The sequence below is a fragment of the Pan troglodytes genome, chromosome 5, assembly GCF_028858775.2.
Source record: "Pan troglodytes isolate AG18354 chromosome 5, NHGRI_mPanTro3-v2.0_pri, whole genome shotgun sequence".
Classification (NCBI taxonomy): domain Eukaryota; kingdom Metazoa; phylum Chordata; class Mammalia; order Primates; family Hominidae; genus Pan; species Pan troglodytes.
Genome location: NC_072403.2, coordinates 41,104,221 through 41,121,360, shown reverse-complemented (window position 1 = coordinate 41,121,360; position 17,140 = coordinate 41,104,221). Strand labels below are relative to the sequence as shown.

Here is a 17,140-nt window from a genome sequence, read left to right as displayed (position 1 = left end):
CGATCTGCTGCTGCTTAATGAGGCCTGGGGAGAGAATAGGGGAAGGAAGGGACTTATACAAAAGTATCTTTCTATACTTCACTTTCCCTATGTCTCTTGGAAGAGGTAGGGACATTTCTTCTCCTCACTTTCCCTTTCTCTTCCAAGTTTTCCCCAAGGTGTAATATAGTGTGGGTGACGCTGCAGTCGGATAGGCTTGGGCTCAAATCCCAGCTTCCCATGGGGCAGGTTCTTTAACTCTCTATACCCCAGTTTTCCCATCTGTAAAGAGGCAATGGAGAAAGCACCTACCTCATAGAGCTATTGTGTCTATCAAGTGAGAATATTCATGTAAGCACTTAGCCTATTGCCTATATATTGTTACATGCTTATTAAATGTTAGCTATCATTATTGTTAATATTCATTCACCTTTAAAATCTCCTGGTGGTTTTCAGAGGCATAGAGCCGGCCATCTCGCACAATGTCTTCTACCAGCTGCTCATAGTCCTCTGCAAAGTCAACCAAGGTGAGGGGCTCAGGGGCGGGAGCTCTTCCTGCTCTCCTGGTTCCCTCTCAAAACTGACATACCTCCCCTTCTCACCCACCTCCTTGGCTTACCATCATAGGTAACATAGGGAATCTGGAAGCCACGGGCGCTGTTGGCCTCGCTTGTCTTGAAGTTGATCCAGAGCTTCCTGGAACGGGCAGTGAAGGCAATGGGACGCTCGTAGGTCTGGCAGGTCTCATAAGTGGTAATGGAGGATGGGGATGCTGGGAAGGCAAGCAGCAGGTCAGTAGAGCAGCAGGGCAGGCTACCCAAGCCCTCCTAGAACGTGGGCTGTATAGCTGGTGGTGGGGGTATAGGGCAAGAGAATCATTCTGACAAAGGCTCCCCCTTCGCATACACACACCCTACCCCACACCCTCTCCCATTGCCCACTGGGCTCATTCCACAATTCCTTCTTGATACCTGGGCACTCACATAGTGTAATAAATATGACATTTAAATGAATGGAATGGCAAATATGCTAGGATAGGAAAGTGATACATGTAACGCCATTGGAGTTCTAGCCCCACTGCTAGCTTTCTTAACTCTGTTTTCTACCAAACATGTGTCATTGCTGTTTTCCTTTGTTAGCTTCTCTCTTCCTAAAGGCCTCTCACTATTTCACCCTCATAGATCCCTAACTTCACTGCCCCATTTCTTCCTGTATCAGTCTCTCTCTTTGTTCTCCGCCTTAACCAGATTTGGACTGCCCTTCCCTGGCCCAGCTCTGCAAGCCACCCACAGTTCTTTCTCATGACGAGGACGTCCCCACACTCATCCTCAGATGGCAGGAAGATCTCTGGTACCACGATAAGGATCTTGCGCTTGGGTGGGGGGTTGATGTTCCAGATGCACTCCACACCAGCTGGGTAGTTGCCCGGGTAGTTGGGGGACTCAATATAGCCAGTGAACTCACCCAGCTCCCCACCACACTGACGATCTGCAGCCAAACCCCAGTGGATAAAACAAGACAGAGAAGGGAAGTCAGTGGGGAAGTGTGCTGGGGGAATTGAAGAGTTCTGAAGTAGAGGTCAGACATTTATGGGAAGTCTGCGTTCTAGTTCATCATTATTTTCCAAGCTCTGAGTCCATCTTCCTTCCTGCCCTTTTAGTACCTTCTCTTCTCACTTCACCTGTCTCTGCTTCCTCATTAACTGTCTCCAGGGAGAGGGTGTTACAGGGTCCAGCCTAGCAACTGGCCTTGAGATTGAGTGAGTTGGGGAGAGGTGGAAGGTGGAGTTTTCCTGCTCCTCCACCCCCCAGCCCTGCTCCCTGTTGGTTTCACACCCCTCCTTTAGATGTCCACTGCTCCCAGGCCTCTCTCCTCCCTTTTGCACAGCCTGGCTTGCCACGTACTCTTGCATTGGGCCACACTGGTAGAGCCATCAAAGTCTGTGCTTGTGTTTCCTGGACAGCGGCTGCAGAAGTTCTGACGGAAGTCGGGCTGATAGGAGCCCATGGCACAGCGAATACAGCGATGGATGCTGGTGTTGTAGTAGTGCCCTGGGGAGCACTGGACTGTAGGCAAGGGAGAAAGGCAGGAATCAAGATGGTAGGCAGGTGGGAGTTACGGGCATGGGATGGACAGGATACATTCATCTTGGAGAATCAGGAGATCAGATACATCAAAGTTCTTTTCTAGGGTCTCAATCTTTCCCAGTCATGCCAGAATTTAAGCCCACGGAAAAACAGAGTTTACAGAGTGGTTGGCTACAGTGCCAATCCTTTTCTTTCAGACGCTGAGCACAGTGCCAAACCTATATAGAAACTCATTTGGGATATGGAGGAGAATATGCCACCAGTTCTCCAAAGTGGAGGGGTAAGTGGGACTGTTAATTATTTCTCAGTTCCCAAGCTTGGGACTAGTGGAGGGGCAGGGTGGGTCCTGGAAGCAGGATGGTATGGTTGGTCAAGTAGCTGGGCCCATTACTGGTTTGGAGAAAATGGTGGGTCAATGTCCCCTCTGGGAAATTGGAGAGTTTTTTGGGAGTAGTTGGGGTTGGGGCATCCCCCAGGGAGGTGAGTAGCTTACTCACCTTTGGTGTCACAGTCTTGGAAGGAAATGGCCCCTTCATGCTTGGTGGTGAGGCCCCCACCACAAGGGAAGCATAGGGTCCGTCCTGCTTCAGGTTGGTAGGTGCCACGTGGGCATGGCTGACAGGGCTTGAACCCATCTACAGAGTGTTGGCCAGGTGGGCACTGACCTGCAATGAATCAAGGGCCCAACTCTGATGGGGATGGTCCTGAGTCATCCCCATGGGGTCACCCGATCTCAGGGGACAAAGGTATACAAACAGGATGTTGACTAAGAGAGTGGCCTGGAGCCTGGGCCTGCCCTTTGGGAAATCCCATGCCCATGGGCATCCCAGTGCCCACCCTACCCCACTCTGTATTGTTTGTTCCCCTGGCACCTGCACACGTGGTGACGTTGGTGGCTCCAAGAGGCCCGTGGGCATCACTCCCAGGGCAAAGGTCGCAGGAGAGCTGCCCTTCTCTCTCCTGGAAGGTGCCCGCTGGGCATGGCACACACTGCTCCGTCTGGCCGTGGTAATACGTTCCCTGCGGGCAGCTGACTGAGGGAGAGTCGGCCGCGCTAGCCACCCACCCCCGCATTTCCCACCACCCAGGCCTGGGACTCCCCTTCCCACTCCCCACCACAACCCCCGATTCAGGGAGAATCTCTGTCAGGGAACAAACACAATCCTACTTGGGGGGATAGGAGGGTCAAAACCGTGTGCAGGAGGATTGCTGGCCCCACCTGGCATCCTTCTAGATTTCAGCCTGGAAACCAAGGAAGGGAGGACAGCGGGCAGGAGCATCCTGGCTGCCTCATAATTTGAGAAATGCATCTGAGGCCACAAAGGGTCCTGCTCTGAGTCAGGCCCAAACTGGGTCTTTCCTACATCCCTGCTCCCCAGTAAGCTCCCTTACCACACTTGGTCCCAGCACGGTGCTGCCCGGGCCTACAGGACTCCATCGGCTCTGCTCGCTCCCCAGCTACCAGGCCCGGCTTGTGGGCCAGCTCATAATCAAGGCCTGCCAGGCGCAGCAGGAAGCGGTCCTGGTTGATGGACTTTCTGAGCATCTTCAGGGATCCTTTCAGCCGCCGTTCCATTCGCTGTCGGAGGCAGGGCAGCCCACAGCTGGCTGGTGGTGGATGGCCGTGTGTATCAGGGAGGAGAAAGAGTTGCTGTGAGCAGGAGGGCAGGGGAGCAAAGCTGGGAGCTAGGAGGGGCATGGTAAGAGGGACTAGCTTTTAGGCTTGGCACCAGGCAGGGTCTGCCCCTAGTACAGGCTCCATCCCTTCCTTTTGCTGCTGAGACCTGTGGTTTCCCCACCTCTGCCCTCCCCTTCCAGTCCTCTTCCCAACAGTGCCCCCAGTCCCACCTGTGGTTTCTTCGGCTCTGACCTCTGCCTCCAGTTCCAGGGTGAGCCTTGTGACCTCTTTGCCTGGAGGGGTCCGGGCCCGTCGGCCCTTGCCCTTCCGAGAGGAGTCACACTTAAGGTGGATGAAGGTGACCTGGCATTCAGAGCAGGGGGCACCACCTGGGAGAGAGGCCTTGTCAACCCCAGGGACATCCCCTGGAAAGTTCTCACTCCCAGCCCAGACAGACCTCCCCAGATCTCTAACTGTAACTATCTCTCAATCCTGTTTTAGTCTAGGGTCCTAATTAGTTGGTGGAGGGGAATATTCTGGGACTTCCTTGGGTGCTATGCCTACAGCTGCTTTTTCCTCTGCTCTGCCTAGAGTTCAGGGTTCTGGTGGGTTTTTGGAAGCAGAGGAGCTGAGGGGTAAGGAGGATTTAGTGGCCAGACAGCCAACTGGAATGGGGTCCCCAGTCCAAACCTGGCCCTGTGATTCTGCCAGCCTCCTCTGTTTTGCCTTTGTTTCGCAGGTGCAAACGGCATTTGGCATCCTTGATCTTGAAGGAGGCCCGTTGTTTAATGGACAGCACTGCAGCCTCTAGAGGGATGGTAGAAACTCAGCACAGTATGGGATGCCCATGGAGGTCGGGGGTGCCGTAGGGGTTGTTGAGAAGCTGGGCAATAAGCCAGGGGCTTGGCTGGGGGAGTGAGATTATGAAAGTCAAGGGGATCAGATGTTAGGGCAGAGGGAGTGAGGGAGCAGGGTTGGAGAATTACAGGGCAAAAAAGAGGATCCAGGAGAAAGGAAGGCCAGGGGATTGATGAAGAACAAAAATAAGGGATTAATGTAAGAGAGTAGCATGGGAACAGGGCTTCTGGGCTGGTGCTCACCATGGCAGTGGTTGGAGTTGGTGCTATTCCCATTGTGGCCAGCTCGGGCTGGAGCAGCCCTGGGGCTGGGGGTCCCACAGCTCACCGTGAAGCCATTCTCAGACTCTGAGAAAAGGAGCCTGTCACAGTTCTGACCTGCCTTCCCAACCCCCGCTGGCTGGAGGAATCCAGGGGGAATGAAGGAGCTGCCTGAACGGCCAGTCCTTCCTCTTTTCTCCTCCAAAGCTCTCCAGCACCCTCCTCCCATGTACCTGGCAAAAATCGGGCCCTGGAGGGACAGGTCAGGGCACAGGTGTCCTTCTTGCCAGACCGGTTGCAGCTGAGCATGGCTTTCGAGGCCCCAGGACTACCCTGACACTTCAGTGGCTCTAGGAAGGGGAGAGAGGCCTGAGCAAATGAATGCATTCCTTTCCCTCAGTTGGGTAATTTGGAGGAATCAGCTACTTGCATAACTATTGTTGTACCCATGGAGACTGATGATGGGATTGTTTACTACAAATTTCATGTCTTTAACTCAAAATGGCTACATTCTCCACCCTTCCCACCTCACACCTTTCCCCAATGTGATACTCTATGCTTTCCAGAACCCCAACTGCTCCCTGAAATGGCAGTGTCATCTTTGGCCAGCAGAGGGCACTGCCCACCTGTGCAATCTTTGCCATTCCAGTGCAGCCGACCCTGGCCTGCTGGGCAGGTACACTGGTAGCTGCCAGGAGTGTTGATGCAGCCAAAGCGGCAACCTCCCCGGTTGATGCTGCATTCATCCACATCTGGAGGAAGGAGTAGGGAGACAGAAAAACAACGATGGAGTTGGAGGAGGAGCCAGAGAGTAGGCAGTGAGTGAGGGCCTTTGGTTAGAGTTTCAGGTACCCTGCATTACGCAAGATGAATAAGTTCGAGAGATCTACTGTACAACAATGTGCCTATAGGTAACATAGGCATAAATACTGTAGTGTACACTTAAAAACTTAAGAGAGTAGATCTCATGTTAAATATTCTTACAATTTAAAAAATTAAAAAGGCATTCTAGGCACTGTAAGATGACTACTGGCCTGAGAAGAGCTCAAACCTCCTCCAATTATCTCTGTCCCCAAAGGAATGATCGAGAAGGGGCCAAGCCAACAAGCTTTTTAAAGCCTTCCACTCCTCCCAACCAGTGAGACTGTCATTTGGGAGCTGAGAGTGGGGGTTCAGGGACAGTTATAGGAATGGGAGATAGGAATTTTGGAGGTAGGATGCTGTTTCCGCAGTCTCCCGGTTCTTCAAAAGCTGTCTTAATTCCTCCTATTTTGTCACAGCGGATGCAGACATGGTGCATGCATCCAGGGATTGCCCATAGCCACAAGCCAACACAGGGACCTGTTCAATTGGAGGGTGAAGAGGTGAGGGGGCCAGGGTGGCTGGGGGTGCAAGCTTACTAGCTTACCCCCACAGTGGGTGATACCATACAACAGGTAGCCACGATGGCAGAGACACTGGAAGCTTCCTGGTGTGTTGACACATATGTGGTCACAGGTTCGATCAAAGGAACACTCGTCTATATCTGGAAGAGCAAAGATTCAAGCCACTGAATCTGTCTTGGAGCACTTGACCCTTGCTCAGTTGAAGGACCCAAGTGAGGGGCCTTGGCTTTCCCCCTTGAACTGAAGAGTTCCTATTCATGTCCTAGCTCTAGGACCAGTGATTTAACAATGCCATTCCATCTTCTCTGCCCCCTCTATTTGGAGTCCTTGGAATTAGGAACTGCAAGATCTGGTGCCTTTAGGTCAGGGCCCACCCACCATGTGTGGTTAGGTACGTCCTACTCTGCCAAGGATATGAATTGGGGTGAAATCCATCCCTCAGTCCTTGCCAAGCTGAGTGCTTTGATATGGAGCTAGTCCGCTGAGGGGAAAGAGTACCATTTGCTAATTTGCAGGATGACACTGCCTATAGAGACTCTGCGTGATATCTGTTGAGTTTCTAAGACTTTAGCCCTCTGGCCTCCTTGAAGCTCTCCCACAAGAACCTCTCCTAAGGCTTTCACCTTTGGCTGAGTCTGCTCACCCTGGCAGTTCCTCTCATTGATGAGAAGCTTATAGCCTTTCTTGCAACTGCATTCGAAGCTGCCCACTGTGTTGCGGCAAATATGGTCACAGCCCCCGTTGTTTAAGCGGCACTCATCTATATCTGAAGAAGGAGGACAAAACAGGATAAAAGATACTATCAAAGGCTGAGAACAAACAAGGAGAAAGATCCCTCCCTCACTGACAGAGACATGCAAAAATCAAGGAGTCCTGGGCCTGCCTCTTCTTGATCTCTCTCTCTGTCTCTTTCTCTTTCTCTTTCCTGTCTCTCTCTCTCTTTCCTGTCTCTGTTTCTTCCCTGTTCAGGGGATCTGTGGCCATTAGTAACACCCTCTCTTCTGGGATTGAGTGTTCTTATAAGGGGACAAATTGGAACCAAAACTAGGAACAGGCCCTCAGGGAATTACCTAGAGGAGGGGCAGGTGGGCATTTTACCTAACAGGCTAGCCCTTAGTCTCCAGCTGATGGCCATTCCCTGAAAGGCTGGTGGGTAAGGGTTATCTCTTTCCTGTCCCTCAGGGGGTTGGGGGGGTGCGGGGCAAGGAGAGGTGGAGGGTCTAAAGGGACTCACTGAAAACGGGCAGCCCTTTAGGGAGGAGGAGGAGCTGGGAAAGAGGCCAGGCAGGGAGGACCTCCAGGAGAGCCAGTGAGGCTGGGTAGCTGATGGGGGAGGGCTGGGGGCCAGGCAAGGGGCTGGACTGGGAGAGATCTGGAGAGACTCAGGCCTGAGGCAGCTTTCAGCACTAGTAAGGGAAAGGGGGGCTGGTGAATGGCTTCCTTCCTGAGGTCAAGTTCCCCAAGCTGGTGGCAGACAGGACCCAGGCTACTCACCCCTGGTTGGGGGAAGGGGCAGGGAGGGCAGCCTTTCACTTCACTCTTAGCATACCTGTCAACAGTTCTTCCCAGCAGGAAACCTCTCAACTCTGGCTGGCTGACCTGCTGCCCTAGCCTCCCCCCTCCTCTCGCAGCTGTTGGGCCAAAAGACACAAAGAACGAGCCCAGTTCTCCTCGTCCCCACTCCTTGTGACCAGGGGATATGGACCTAATGAATCATCATTTTCAGTATGGCTACCCTTCCTTTTTCCTCCACCCTTTCCCCCCATTCTCCCTCAGACCTGGCTAATTAAAAGAAAGGGAAACAGAATGCATAATGTGGGTAACTATACTGTAATAACAGTTAACACAAAGTGTTTCCATTTGCCAAGCACTGTTCTAAGTACTTTTTATATAATCACTCTTTTAATCACAACACAGTATGAGGCGAGCACTATGGAAAACTGAGGCACAGAGACATTAAGTGACTTGTCCAGGATCACAGAGCTAGTAGGAGACAGGGCTGGGATCTGAACCCAAGTGGCCAGGCTCCAGCTTCAGTCCTCCTAACTAGTATCCTACTCTCCCTTTGACCAGTACAGCCTTTCGAGGGGTAGACATCATTTCCCCAGAGCCCACTGGGAAGGTCTGAGGAATGTGGGGTAAGAAGGTTATGGAACACACCTGTGACCTCATGCACACACACAGTCAGGGCTCAAATATCCTTCCAGACCCAGGAGCAAATGTGAATCGCATGTCCATTAACTAAGAGGGTTAGGGACCCATGGGGGATAGGAATGAGAGTAGGGAAACAAGGTGGGGTAGGGGAAGGGGGCACTAAGGAACTGGCTGGACTTCTCTGTCCCTTGAACTGAGATGGAACAGGCAGATAGGAGACAACCCTTAGCTATGTCCTGGGTTCTTCATAAGAAGGAGGTTGAGGAGGTGTTATCCCCTAATAGGCACCCTATCTCTGGTCCCAACCTCAGCCCCTTACCAAAGGTCACTCTGCTTCTGTCCTCTCAAAGTCCTTACCTTTGCATGTCTTCCTGTCTGGCTGCAGCATGAAGCCCACAGGGCAGGTGCAGTGGACACCAGTCGCTGCATCATGGCACTTACTGTCACAGCCCCCGTTGTTGACAGCACAGGTCTCTGTTTAGGAGGGAAGTGGGGGATGGTAACGAGGTTACAAGCCTGGAGGAGTCCCAAACTCTGAGGGTAGTGGAGACCACAGAGGCCCGAGGGAAGGCCTCAGCTGCCTCTCTGTGCTTTAGAAGGAGCATTAAGCCGAGGGAGGCTCCCAGCCCCTTTCCTCCCATCACTCCCAACCCCCATCCCCTCACAAGTACAGCCAAGCAGTCCACTTCCCTGCCCCCTACTTGATTGAAACAAGGTGGACAGCAGTGAGGCAGGTACAAGCCAGAGCTGTCAGGCAGGAATGTGCCGAGGGGGTGGAGGAGGTGGGGCGGGGGGCAGTAGGGAGGGATGGGAGCTAAGTGAGGGTGGTTCTGGCTGCCAGGGAACCAGAAGGGACAGATAGGAGTTTCTTCCTCTTTCCACTATGTCTTTGGTGGGTGGGTGGGGATTGTGGTGGGACAATCTTAGTGTAAGTGGATTGGAAAGAATGAGCCTGGCCATTCCTAAGGCAACTGAAGGATATCCATCAATTTATCTTCCCCTTCCCCGCTGCCTAGCTGTCTTAAGAAAGATCCCACTTCCAGGACCGACCGACTGCTCATCCTCAGAGGAGGTAGCACATACTGGGTTAATCTACCTTCAACTCCTCCCAAACCCTCCTTTTAGTTCTAGATGGAGATAAGCTGGCTGTTTTGTTGTTTTACTCTGCTAATGGGGAGATGTTGTATAGGAGAGGGGAGAAGCAAAAGAAAGAAGAATCCAGAGGAGAAGGAAGGGTGTAAAAAGGTTAGTGAAAGAGTTAGAGAACCTCAGAGCTAGATAAGACCTAAATCCTTATTTTAGCTAAGTCTCTTATGCTGCTCCCTCTTAACTGGTAAGTTTTCCCTTTCACTAAAAGGTCAGAGTAGGAGGAGTGTTGATGGGTCACTCTCCCTATTTTCTGAATTCACAGCAGGAGAAAAACAGGTTTAAATGGTAGCTTGGGAAAGTCAGATGTGTCCAAGGAAAAGCCATTAGTTCAAACAGTGAAGGCCCCTGATACAGAGACTGTGGAGGTGGTGCGTACTGTCCTCTTGGGGTGACTAGAATTCTCCCATTAGAGAGAAAGAATCCCAAGACCTCCACTAGGGAAGATAGAAGAATGGTTCTCAGAATCAAGGGAATTGAATAAGACCAGTACTGGATGTACTGTCATCTTCTTAAGTCTCTGACTCCCCACACTCAGGCCCAACTCTTGTCACCAATGAGAACAGGAAGGCCAGGGCTCCAAAAGAAGCCTAACTCTATGGGTCCCTGGCCATGCCCTGGTCCCTCAAATGCCCATGTGTGGAACAGCCCAACCTGGAGTGGGATATCGTCTGTGCCATTTCCACTTTAGTCTCTCCTGAGGCTCTCCAAGACCATGGGAGGAACCTAGTAGGGAACATTGAGTTCAGGTTCCAAGGCTAGCCACCCCCTTAAGAGTGCTTTTAGCATAAGAAGAGGTCCACTAAGCCCAGGAGCAGGGGGAGGGGCACAGAGATCTTATGCCAAGGCCAGATAGCTTCTGAAGGATGTAGGATACGGAATAGCAGAGCTGGCACAATGTCCATCCCAGGCTGGACAGAAAGCTGGGCATAGCTGCCCACCTGTGCAGGATGGCATTCTTGAGAGTAGGGTGGGGCAGCAGGACCATATAGTCTCACCCCTTTGCTCTCTAGGTCACAATATTAAAACCACAAGTTACTCTGTGCTTATGCTGTGCCAGGCACTTGCCAGGTAGATGCTCTACATGCACTATCTCAAGCATTACAACCCTAAGGAAAGACTGTTATTTTATAGAAAAGTAAACTGAGGATCAGAGAGGAAAGTAGCTTGCCTGAGGTCATACAGTTAGAAAGTAACAGAGCCAGGATTCAAACTCAGGTCTGCCTGAACACACATGCCATGCTCTTAGCCATTACGGTGGGAGAGAATGGTGAGTGATGCTGGGACTGTGAACTAATGTGGGTAAGAACCCAAGAAAGAAGCCCCAAGGAGGGGATGGCATCTAATCCTATCGCACCCCTATCTCAGGTGGCACAGTGGGCATGACAGGGAAGATGAGGCTGGCTGGGTAGAGGGGGGTGGGGAGCAGATGGCTGGGAGTGGGGTGGGGTGTTAGAAGGTGGGTGTGGGAGGAGACAGCAGAAGAGGAAGGGCAGAAGGAGAGTGACAGGAACAAAGACGAGACCAACATGAAAGCTCCCGGGCCAGCTCTTAGGGACTCAGGTTTCTTGTCACCCAATGGGCCCAGTGCCCAGGCTGCCAGGATAGCCCTGCTGGCAAGTTGGGGCCCAGTCAGGCTGGGCCCAGTGGGCATGCAGTTAGTGGGAGCCCCAGCGGGTTAGCCCTTCCCCTAGCAAGCCAGTGAGAGCAAGCGGAGAGAGCAGACATATTTACCATTAGAAACGGCTTGAGTGGGGATGTGCTGCTCTAGCCGCCTTTCCCCTGTTTGACATTGTAAAAAAGCTGTTTAGGTGCTGGGCAGAAGCCACTGTGGCCCTCTGGCCCCGGACCCCTCCCCACCCTCTCCTCCCCACTGCCAGCCCAAACCAGTAGCCCCAAATGATTAGCCCTGGGACCCTTATGACAGCTTCACTCCTCATCCTTATCCTGTCTGGTGGTATCCCCAAAGATGCCAAGCTCCCCGCAAGTGACTGAAAAACTGAAACAGTCTCAGAAAGGGCAACCAACCATGGGCCCAGGACCACAGAGCATGCTCAAGCCTAAGCTGGGATGCACCCTCAAGTCTTACTAACCACAAAATCCCAAATCCCAAAGGGTGCTGCCCTTTCTGCTAAACTATACTGCCTTCTCAGTCTTCCCACCGAATCTGAATGTCCTGACGGCCCCAGGCAATGATGTTTCCTCTTACCAGGGATGGCCAGAAAAATTAGATATATGGCAAGGTAAAATAAGTTCTATTGGAGAAGAGGAAGAGGAACTAGGAAAGAATATAGCTGTAAACCCCAGAATAGCCTCATTTGGTCTTTTCTGTCTCATTTGGCCTTTTCTGCTTTATTTGGCCACAGCCCAGTGTTGGAATAGGTCTTGAGTTAGAGAAGAGCCCAAGCTCAGTAAGGGTGTTTTCAGAAGCAACCATGTCTGGAACTTTGAACAGAAATAAATCAGAGAGGGATCAGACCTTCACATCCCTGGCCCCTGACTCATGCATCTTTTCTTTGGGGACTGCAAACAATTTCTTTTGAGAGACTGGGGATGTGTGAATGTGTCCAGGAGGTGGTGAGAGGTTTGAAAAGCAAAATAATTAGACCTATGAGTAAAAAATGAAAGGAGCTGAAACACACCAGCCCGAAGGCGGCAATGAGAAGAGCCTAAAAATGTTCTGGGGTCTTTGAAGAGTTAATTCAGAGGGAAACGTGGCAGGGGAGATTTTAATTATATAGGGACTTTAGAAATGGATATGCCAGTCTCTGGAGCAAGTGCCTGAGGGAGCCCTGTAAGAGCATCATCTGCTCTCCAGTTCCTATTCCTGCAGTGAAAGGGACAGGTCTCTGGAAAGTCTAGTTCCTCAGTTAATGTCATGTCTCTGATATACATAACTTCATACACAGTGACTGGATTCACACACCCCCATCCTCAGCATGCCGCAGCCCACCAGATGGACAGTCATTCATAAACACCTATGCCCACACAGCAAGCTCATGCCCTGCCTGGCTAAAGACACAGCCTCTCTCTCAGCCAAACCTCTTCCTTTCATTTCCCACTTCTCCAAGGGGAAACCTTGTTCCATCATCCTTCTCAGCACTAAAGACCTAAAGGCTAAAGGAATTAGGAATTAACTTTAAGGAATTAAACTCATCTAGGGTACCTGAAAATATGTGAGATAAGGCCTAAGAATTCAGGAAGAGGGATCCAGGTATTAAGAGGACCTCAAATCAAGGTAAGAGATGGAAGGCTGGAGTTGGTGAGGAAGAAACAGGGTTGCTGGTGGAGCTGAGAGGGAGTACCACTGGCATCTGGAGGAGAGAGAAGGAAATGGGGGGTAAGGTGAGGTGAGTAGAAAGGGGAGTTGCAGGAGGAGAGTGAGGAGAGAAGGAATAAAGAGGAAAAAGATACCTGGAGCCAGGAAACCCCATCTGTCAGTCAGTTCAGGGATGGTTGTTCCAGGAAGGAGCACTCTGTCCCACCCTCAGTTGCAGAGTGGGGACACTGGGCTTTGATAATTCCTCTGTTATCACACTAGTCAACCAAGGGCCTCTGGTCAGGCCTAAGCAGATGCATTTCCCCAGATCTCTTCCCACTTCTCAACTACAGCCTTGGTCAATAAGCAACTCTGCTAATTATTCCCAGTTTGGCAACACTTTGTCCTGGGATGAAGAGGGTGGTGAGGCTCCTGGAACAGGGTGGTAAAACCACTGGGTTGGGGAGGGGAAGAGGGCGGGGGAGCCCTTCAGTCTCTCTTAGAGTTGTCCCTTACTAGACCTGGCATTTTCTGGGTCTTAACTCCCTCACCAGTCCCTCTGTGCCCAGCACCTGGGCCCCATGCACTCCTCCACTTCCCTGGTTCCCAAAGGGTCCCACCCCCACCCCTATCTCAGGTGGACTGAGTTCTCCCCTGGCCTCACCCACCGATGCATGTCTTCCCGTCGGTATGGAGCACAAACTTGATATGGCAGCCGCACCGGGGACCCTGCTCTGTGTCATCGCATGTGTGCTGGCAGCCGCCGTTACCATAGTTGCATGTCACTGTGCACAGAGAGGACAGGGCCCTGTCAGCTTGCTCCTCCCTGCATCCACAGTTTTCCACAATGTGGGTACTGGCCCCCTTGCCTAGTTGCCTCCCCCATATTCCCTTTTCCTCCCAGCCCTGTCCTCTTGCCCCTGAAGCCCTATACCCCTCCTCTATGTTTTCACCCCCGACCCCACTGCCCCACCTGCCATCCCAATTATCTCACATTTACAGTCCCGTTGGTTCTTGGTAAGCTCAAAGCCAGGACGGCATTCACAGGCAATACCCCCCTTGGGTGTCTCCCGGCAAATGTGGGCACAGCCGTGGTTCTTGTTCATGCAATTCATTCCTTCTAAAAGAGAAGAAAGGGGCGTGAATGCTCTGTACCCCTGGATGTCTAGAAAAGAAAAACTACAGGGGGCAACTGGGGACCTAGGGAACTGGGAGAATTCTACTGAGGTTGAATTCAACACGAGGGGACTGACTCTCCTTGTCCCAGGCCTCCTGTCTTCCCCACAGACCTGGGTGCTCATGAGCAGAGCACAGAGCTGTTCTGAACGATGTATAACTAGCTAGCTATTGATACTCATCCCAACGAATGATCACCCTTTCCTTTAAACAACCAAAAAATTGTGTATAATAGGTGTCCAGCACTGTGCTGGAGATGGGGTGGATTTAGGAAGGTCCTAGAAAAATACAAGGTGTGATCACTCCCCTCAAAGAGCTTACAGTCAAACTGGGAAGAAGATCAGTAGCAATCAGATCTACAATGAGAGTGGAGGGTAATTGGTATAGATATTTACTATGCAATTTTATTCAACAAACATTTATTAAACTCTCACTACACGCAGGGCAGTATGTTAGGTGCTGGGGATACAACAATGAGTTAGACATAGTCCCTGCCCTCAGGGATGTCACAGTCTAGTGGGAGTGGGGGGCATGAGTCATAGAAACAGCCAATATAAACCCATTATTCCTGCCTGACCCTCCCATGCCAATCCAAGGAAAAAGATTTGGTGAGGCCCTCTCAGATAGGCAGCAGCTTAGAGAAGCTCAGCCATCTACAATTAGGGACAACATCCACCTCAGGTCTGGACACAGAGGATACTCCATAGTAGCCTTAAACCCATATTGATCCCAACCTCAAAGTAATTTCCCCAGATTTTGCCCTAACAGGGTGTCTGTTCCTAGATCCTTTAGGGTGTGATTGAGTTGAAGGACAAGAGAAGAAGGAGCTAGCTGAGTTGAGAATGGAGGGTGAGACTTAGGGGCTGCTGAGGGACAGCTGGGAAGAGAAGCCTGGGGAGGGCAGGGATGGGGCCATCCCAGGTCATGGGCTGACCTTCTGGCCGCTGGATACAGGTATGCTGGTTGTCGCTGAGGAAGAAGCCTTCCCGGCAGTGGCACTCATAGCTGCCCATCATGTTGACGCAGCTCTGCTGACAGCCGCCGTTGCCCTCGGCACACTCGTCCACATCTGTGCAGGATAGGTAGTCAGTGGGGTCATGGGGTACAGGCAGGGTCCAGGGTATATCCCAAGACTTCAGCACCAAAGGCAGTCTTAAGAACTACTACCCCCTAAGCCCAGCCTTAAGCCAGGAAGTCCTCACACCCTTGTCAGCTAATATTTCACTAAGTGTAAAAAGGCTGCCCTGAGGGCAGAGCTGGGAAGCTAAGCAAGTGGGGGAAAAGGGGACCTTTGAACCTCAAATGTCACCTAGGTGAAGCCATGCCTCCCTTTCCCTCACCTGTGTAAACTGGGTATGAGGACAGAGGACACCAGGAAAGAAGCCAGAGAAAGAGGAACAGTGATGAAGGTAAGGATGGAGATTGGTCACATTGGTCGGATAGGTAACTGGGGGTTGCAGCTGGTTGCAATGAGCAGCCAGGGAATGTAGGAACCTGGGAAGTGGCTCTGGGTGCAGGCAGAGCTATGGCCATGGTGCTGAGGTTGGAGGGGCAGGGTGGGGAAAGCCAGCTGAGCCTCAACTCCTTGTGGAGCAAGGACCATTTCTGTGGACAGGCCACGGCCCCGTCCTTCCTCCCCTCCCCCCTGTGCCTGGGCTTGCTGCCATATTCCCTAGCCTTTCTCCTATTTTGGCTTAACAAAACAAAGTCTGACAACTTGGCGGGGAGGGATCTGGGGAGAGCTGCCAGGCCACACCCTAGATGGTGGGGGTGGGGGGCAGGGAGAACAGTAGGCTCTCACCCCCAAATCACCACCCCTAGGTTCTAGAGCCAAGCTCACCCTGGAGCCCCCCAATTCAACACCTTGACTCCATCTCTATGCTAGCTACTGCCCTCCCAAGTCCATGGCCCTTCTCAGTTTGCCTTGGCCCAGGAGGGATCACGTAGATTGGTTGTCAAATGGAGCAGCTAGAATCTGGGCTCCTGAGGGCTTCATCTGCCCCTCTCTTCCCATCCTCTCTGCTGAGATCCTGCAACCTTCTCTTCCCCTTCTGGCCAGGGCAGAGAGGCCCAGATCCAGCTGGCTCTTGCCCAAGAGATGCACCTGTTGGAAGAGCTAAGGTGTACTTTCCTGTGCTTTGCTCCTGTCTCTACCCTGTCTTTTGCTGTTCTCTTGACTTCTCCCCATCCCTGTCTTCCTGCTCTTGCCACATTCTACATGCCATCCTTCTGTCTGCTCCCTTACTATCTAACCTTGTGGCTTTGCTACTCTAGCCAAGCTCTTTCCTCCAATTCTCAGTGGGGAAGCTAAGGCCCAGAGCATGGACAACTTTCTCAAAATTCCCCTAAGAGCCAAAGGTAGTATTGAGACTTTGAACCCTAACCCTAGGTAATCTTTGTCCCTTGACCCTCTCTATACCTAATCATTCTCTTGTCCCTCTGGTTGGTTCTCCCCAAAACACTTATAGGGAAATGAGATGTGGTGAGAATCAGGGGCCTAGAAAAGTCAAAGGCAGCCAAAGAACTCAGAAGCTTATGTGCATGTCCTGTAGGCAACTCACTGTCCTGGTCTAAGTGCCACAGCTTCCCTTCCCAAAGGAGTTTCATAAGAGGCCCTCAAGGGTGACTGGGCAGATATGAGGCCCTTCCCTGGAAGCTAAAATGGTAGGAGAGGTGACCAGGGCTGGGATTAAGGGCCCAGCAGATATCAGGGTTTGGAGGCCAGGGTTGGGTGTAGAAACCTATAGCCTGGGTCCAATGATGGGTTATGACTAGGTTTGGAGGCAGCTCTGCAGTAAGGAGGCTCTTCTCAGCCAATAGGACTTAAGAGAATTCATCTATTTGGTCAATTGGTGGGTGAGGACCAGCCCAGCCTGCTTTTCTGGGCATCATTCCTTTTGTTTCTCTTCCTTTCCTGGTCCTTTATGCTTCTAGTGCCTGTTTTCTGTTGTGGCTACAGGGTGAAGTAATTTGGGAGAAGGCCCTGGGTTCAAATTTCAAATCCTTTTCTGCTATGAGCTTCAGATTTTCTGCTTGGGGAAGAGTCTGACTTGGTCCCAGTAATTTTCCAAAATGACAGAGACCAAAGTTGAGTTCAGTTTCTTAGAGATTCTCTTATCTCTGATCCAGCTCCTGGGACAAAGGAGATCAGTGAGGAGAGGGTGAGACTGGAGATTGCAGGAAGAACTGGGAGAAAACAAGCCTGTAAGGGTCAGAGG

General features: G+C 51.7%; 1 protein-coding gene and 1 long non-coding RNA gene across 3 annotated transcripts in view; one reads left to right on the top strand and one right to left on the bottom strand.

Moving 5' to 3' along the window:
• Window positions 1-17,140, top strand: part of LOC129144244 (uncharacterized) — a 101,010-nt gene that overhangs the window by 12,734 nt on the left and 71,136 nt on the right. The window contains exon 2 of the long non-coding RNA XR_010157693.1: window positions 2,264-2,346. This is a non-coding gene — a long non-coding RNA (uncharacterized LOC129144244). The remainder of the gene's footprint in view (window positions 1-2,263; window positions 2,347-17,140) is intronic.
• The window catches only part of SCUBE3 (signal peptide, CUB domain and EGF like domain containing 3), a 39,136-nt gene that overhangs the window by 6,370 nt on the left and 15,626 nt on the right, over window positions 1-17,140 (bottom strand). Inside the window, exons 4-22 of one of the 2 annotated variants that reach the window (XM_016955295.4) lie at window positions 14,857-14,991; window positions 13,741-13,866; window positions 13,415-13,531; window positions 11,222-11,269; window positions 8,699-8,815; window positions 6,831-6,953; window positions 6,211-6,327; window positions 5,429-5,554; window positions 5,036-5,152; window positions 4,785-4,889; window positions 4,375-4,491; window positions 3,915-4,073; window positions 3,459-3,674; window positions 2,939-3,100; window positions 2,564-2,731; window positions 1,884-2,045; window positions 1,270-1,467; window positions 599-751; window positions 410-489 (exon numbers count right to left, since the gene is read on the bottom strand). In XM_016955295.4, the coding sequence (XP_016810784.1) occupies window positions 410-489; window positions 599-751; window positions 1,270-1,467; window positions 1,884-2,045; window positions 2,564-2,731; window positions 2,939-3,100; window positions 3,459-3,674; window positions 3,915-4,073; window positions 4,375-4,491; window positions 4,785-4,889; window positions 5,036-5,152; window positions 5,429-5,554; window positions 6,211-6,327; window positions 6,831-6,953; window positions 8,699-8,815; window positions 11,222-11,269; window positions 13,415-13,531; window positions 13,741-13,866; window positions 14,857-14,991 (2,546 nt within the window). The remainder of the gene's footprint in view (window positions 1-409; window positions 490-598; window positions 752-1,269; window positions 1,468-1,883; window positions 2,046-2,563; window positions 2,732-2,938; window positions 3,101-3,458; window positions 3,675-3,914; window positions 4,074-4,374; window positions 4,492-4,784; window positions 4,890-5,035; window positions 5,153-5,428; window positions 5,555-6,210; window positions 6,328-6,830; window positions 6,954-8,698; window positions 8,816-11,221; window positions 11,270-13,414; window positions 13,532-13,740; window positions 13,867-14,856; window positions 14,992-17,140) is intronic. The other variant, XM_016955296.4, reaches the window with a different exon arrangement.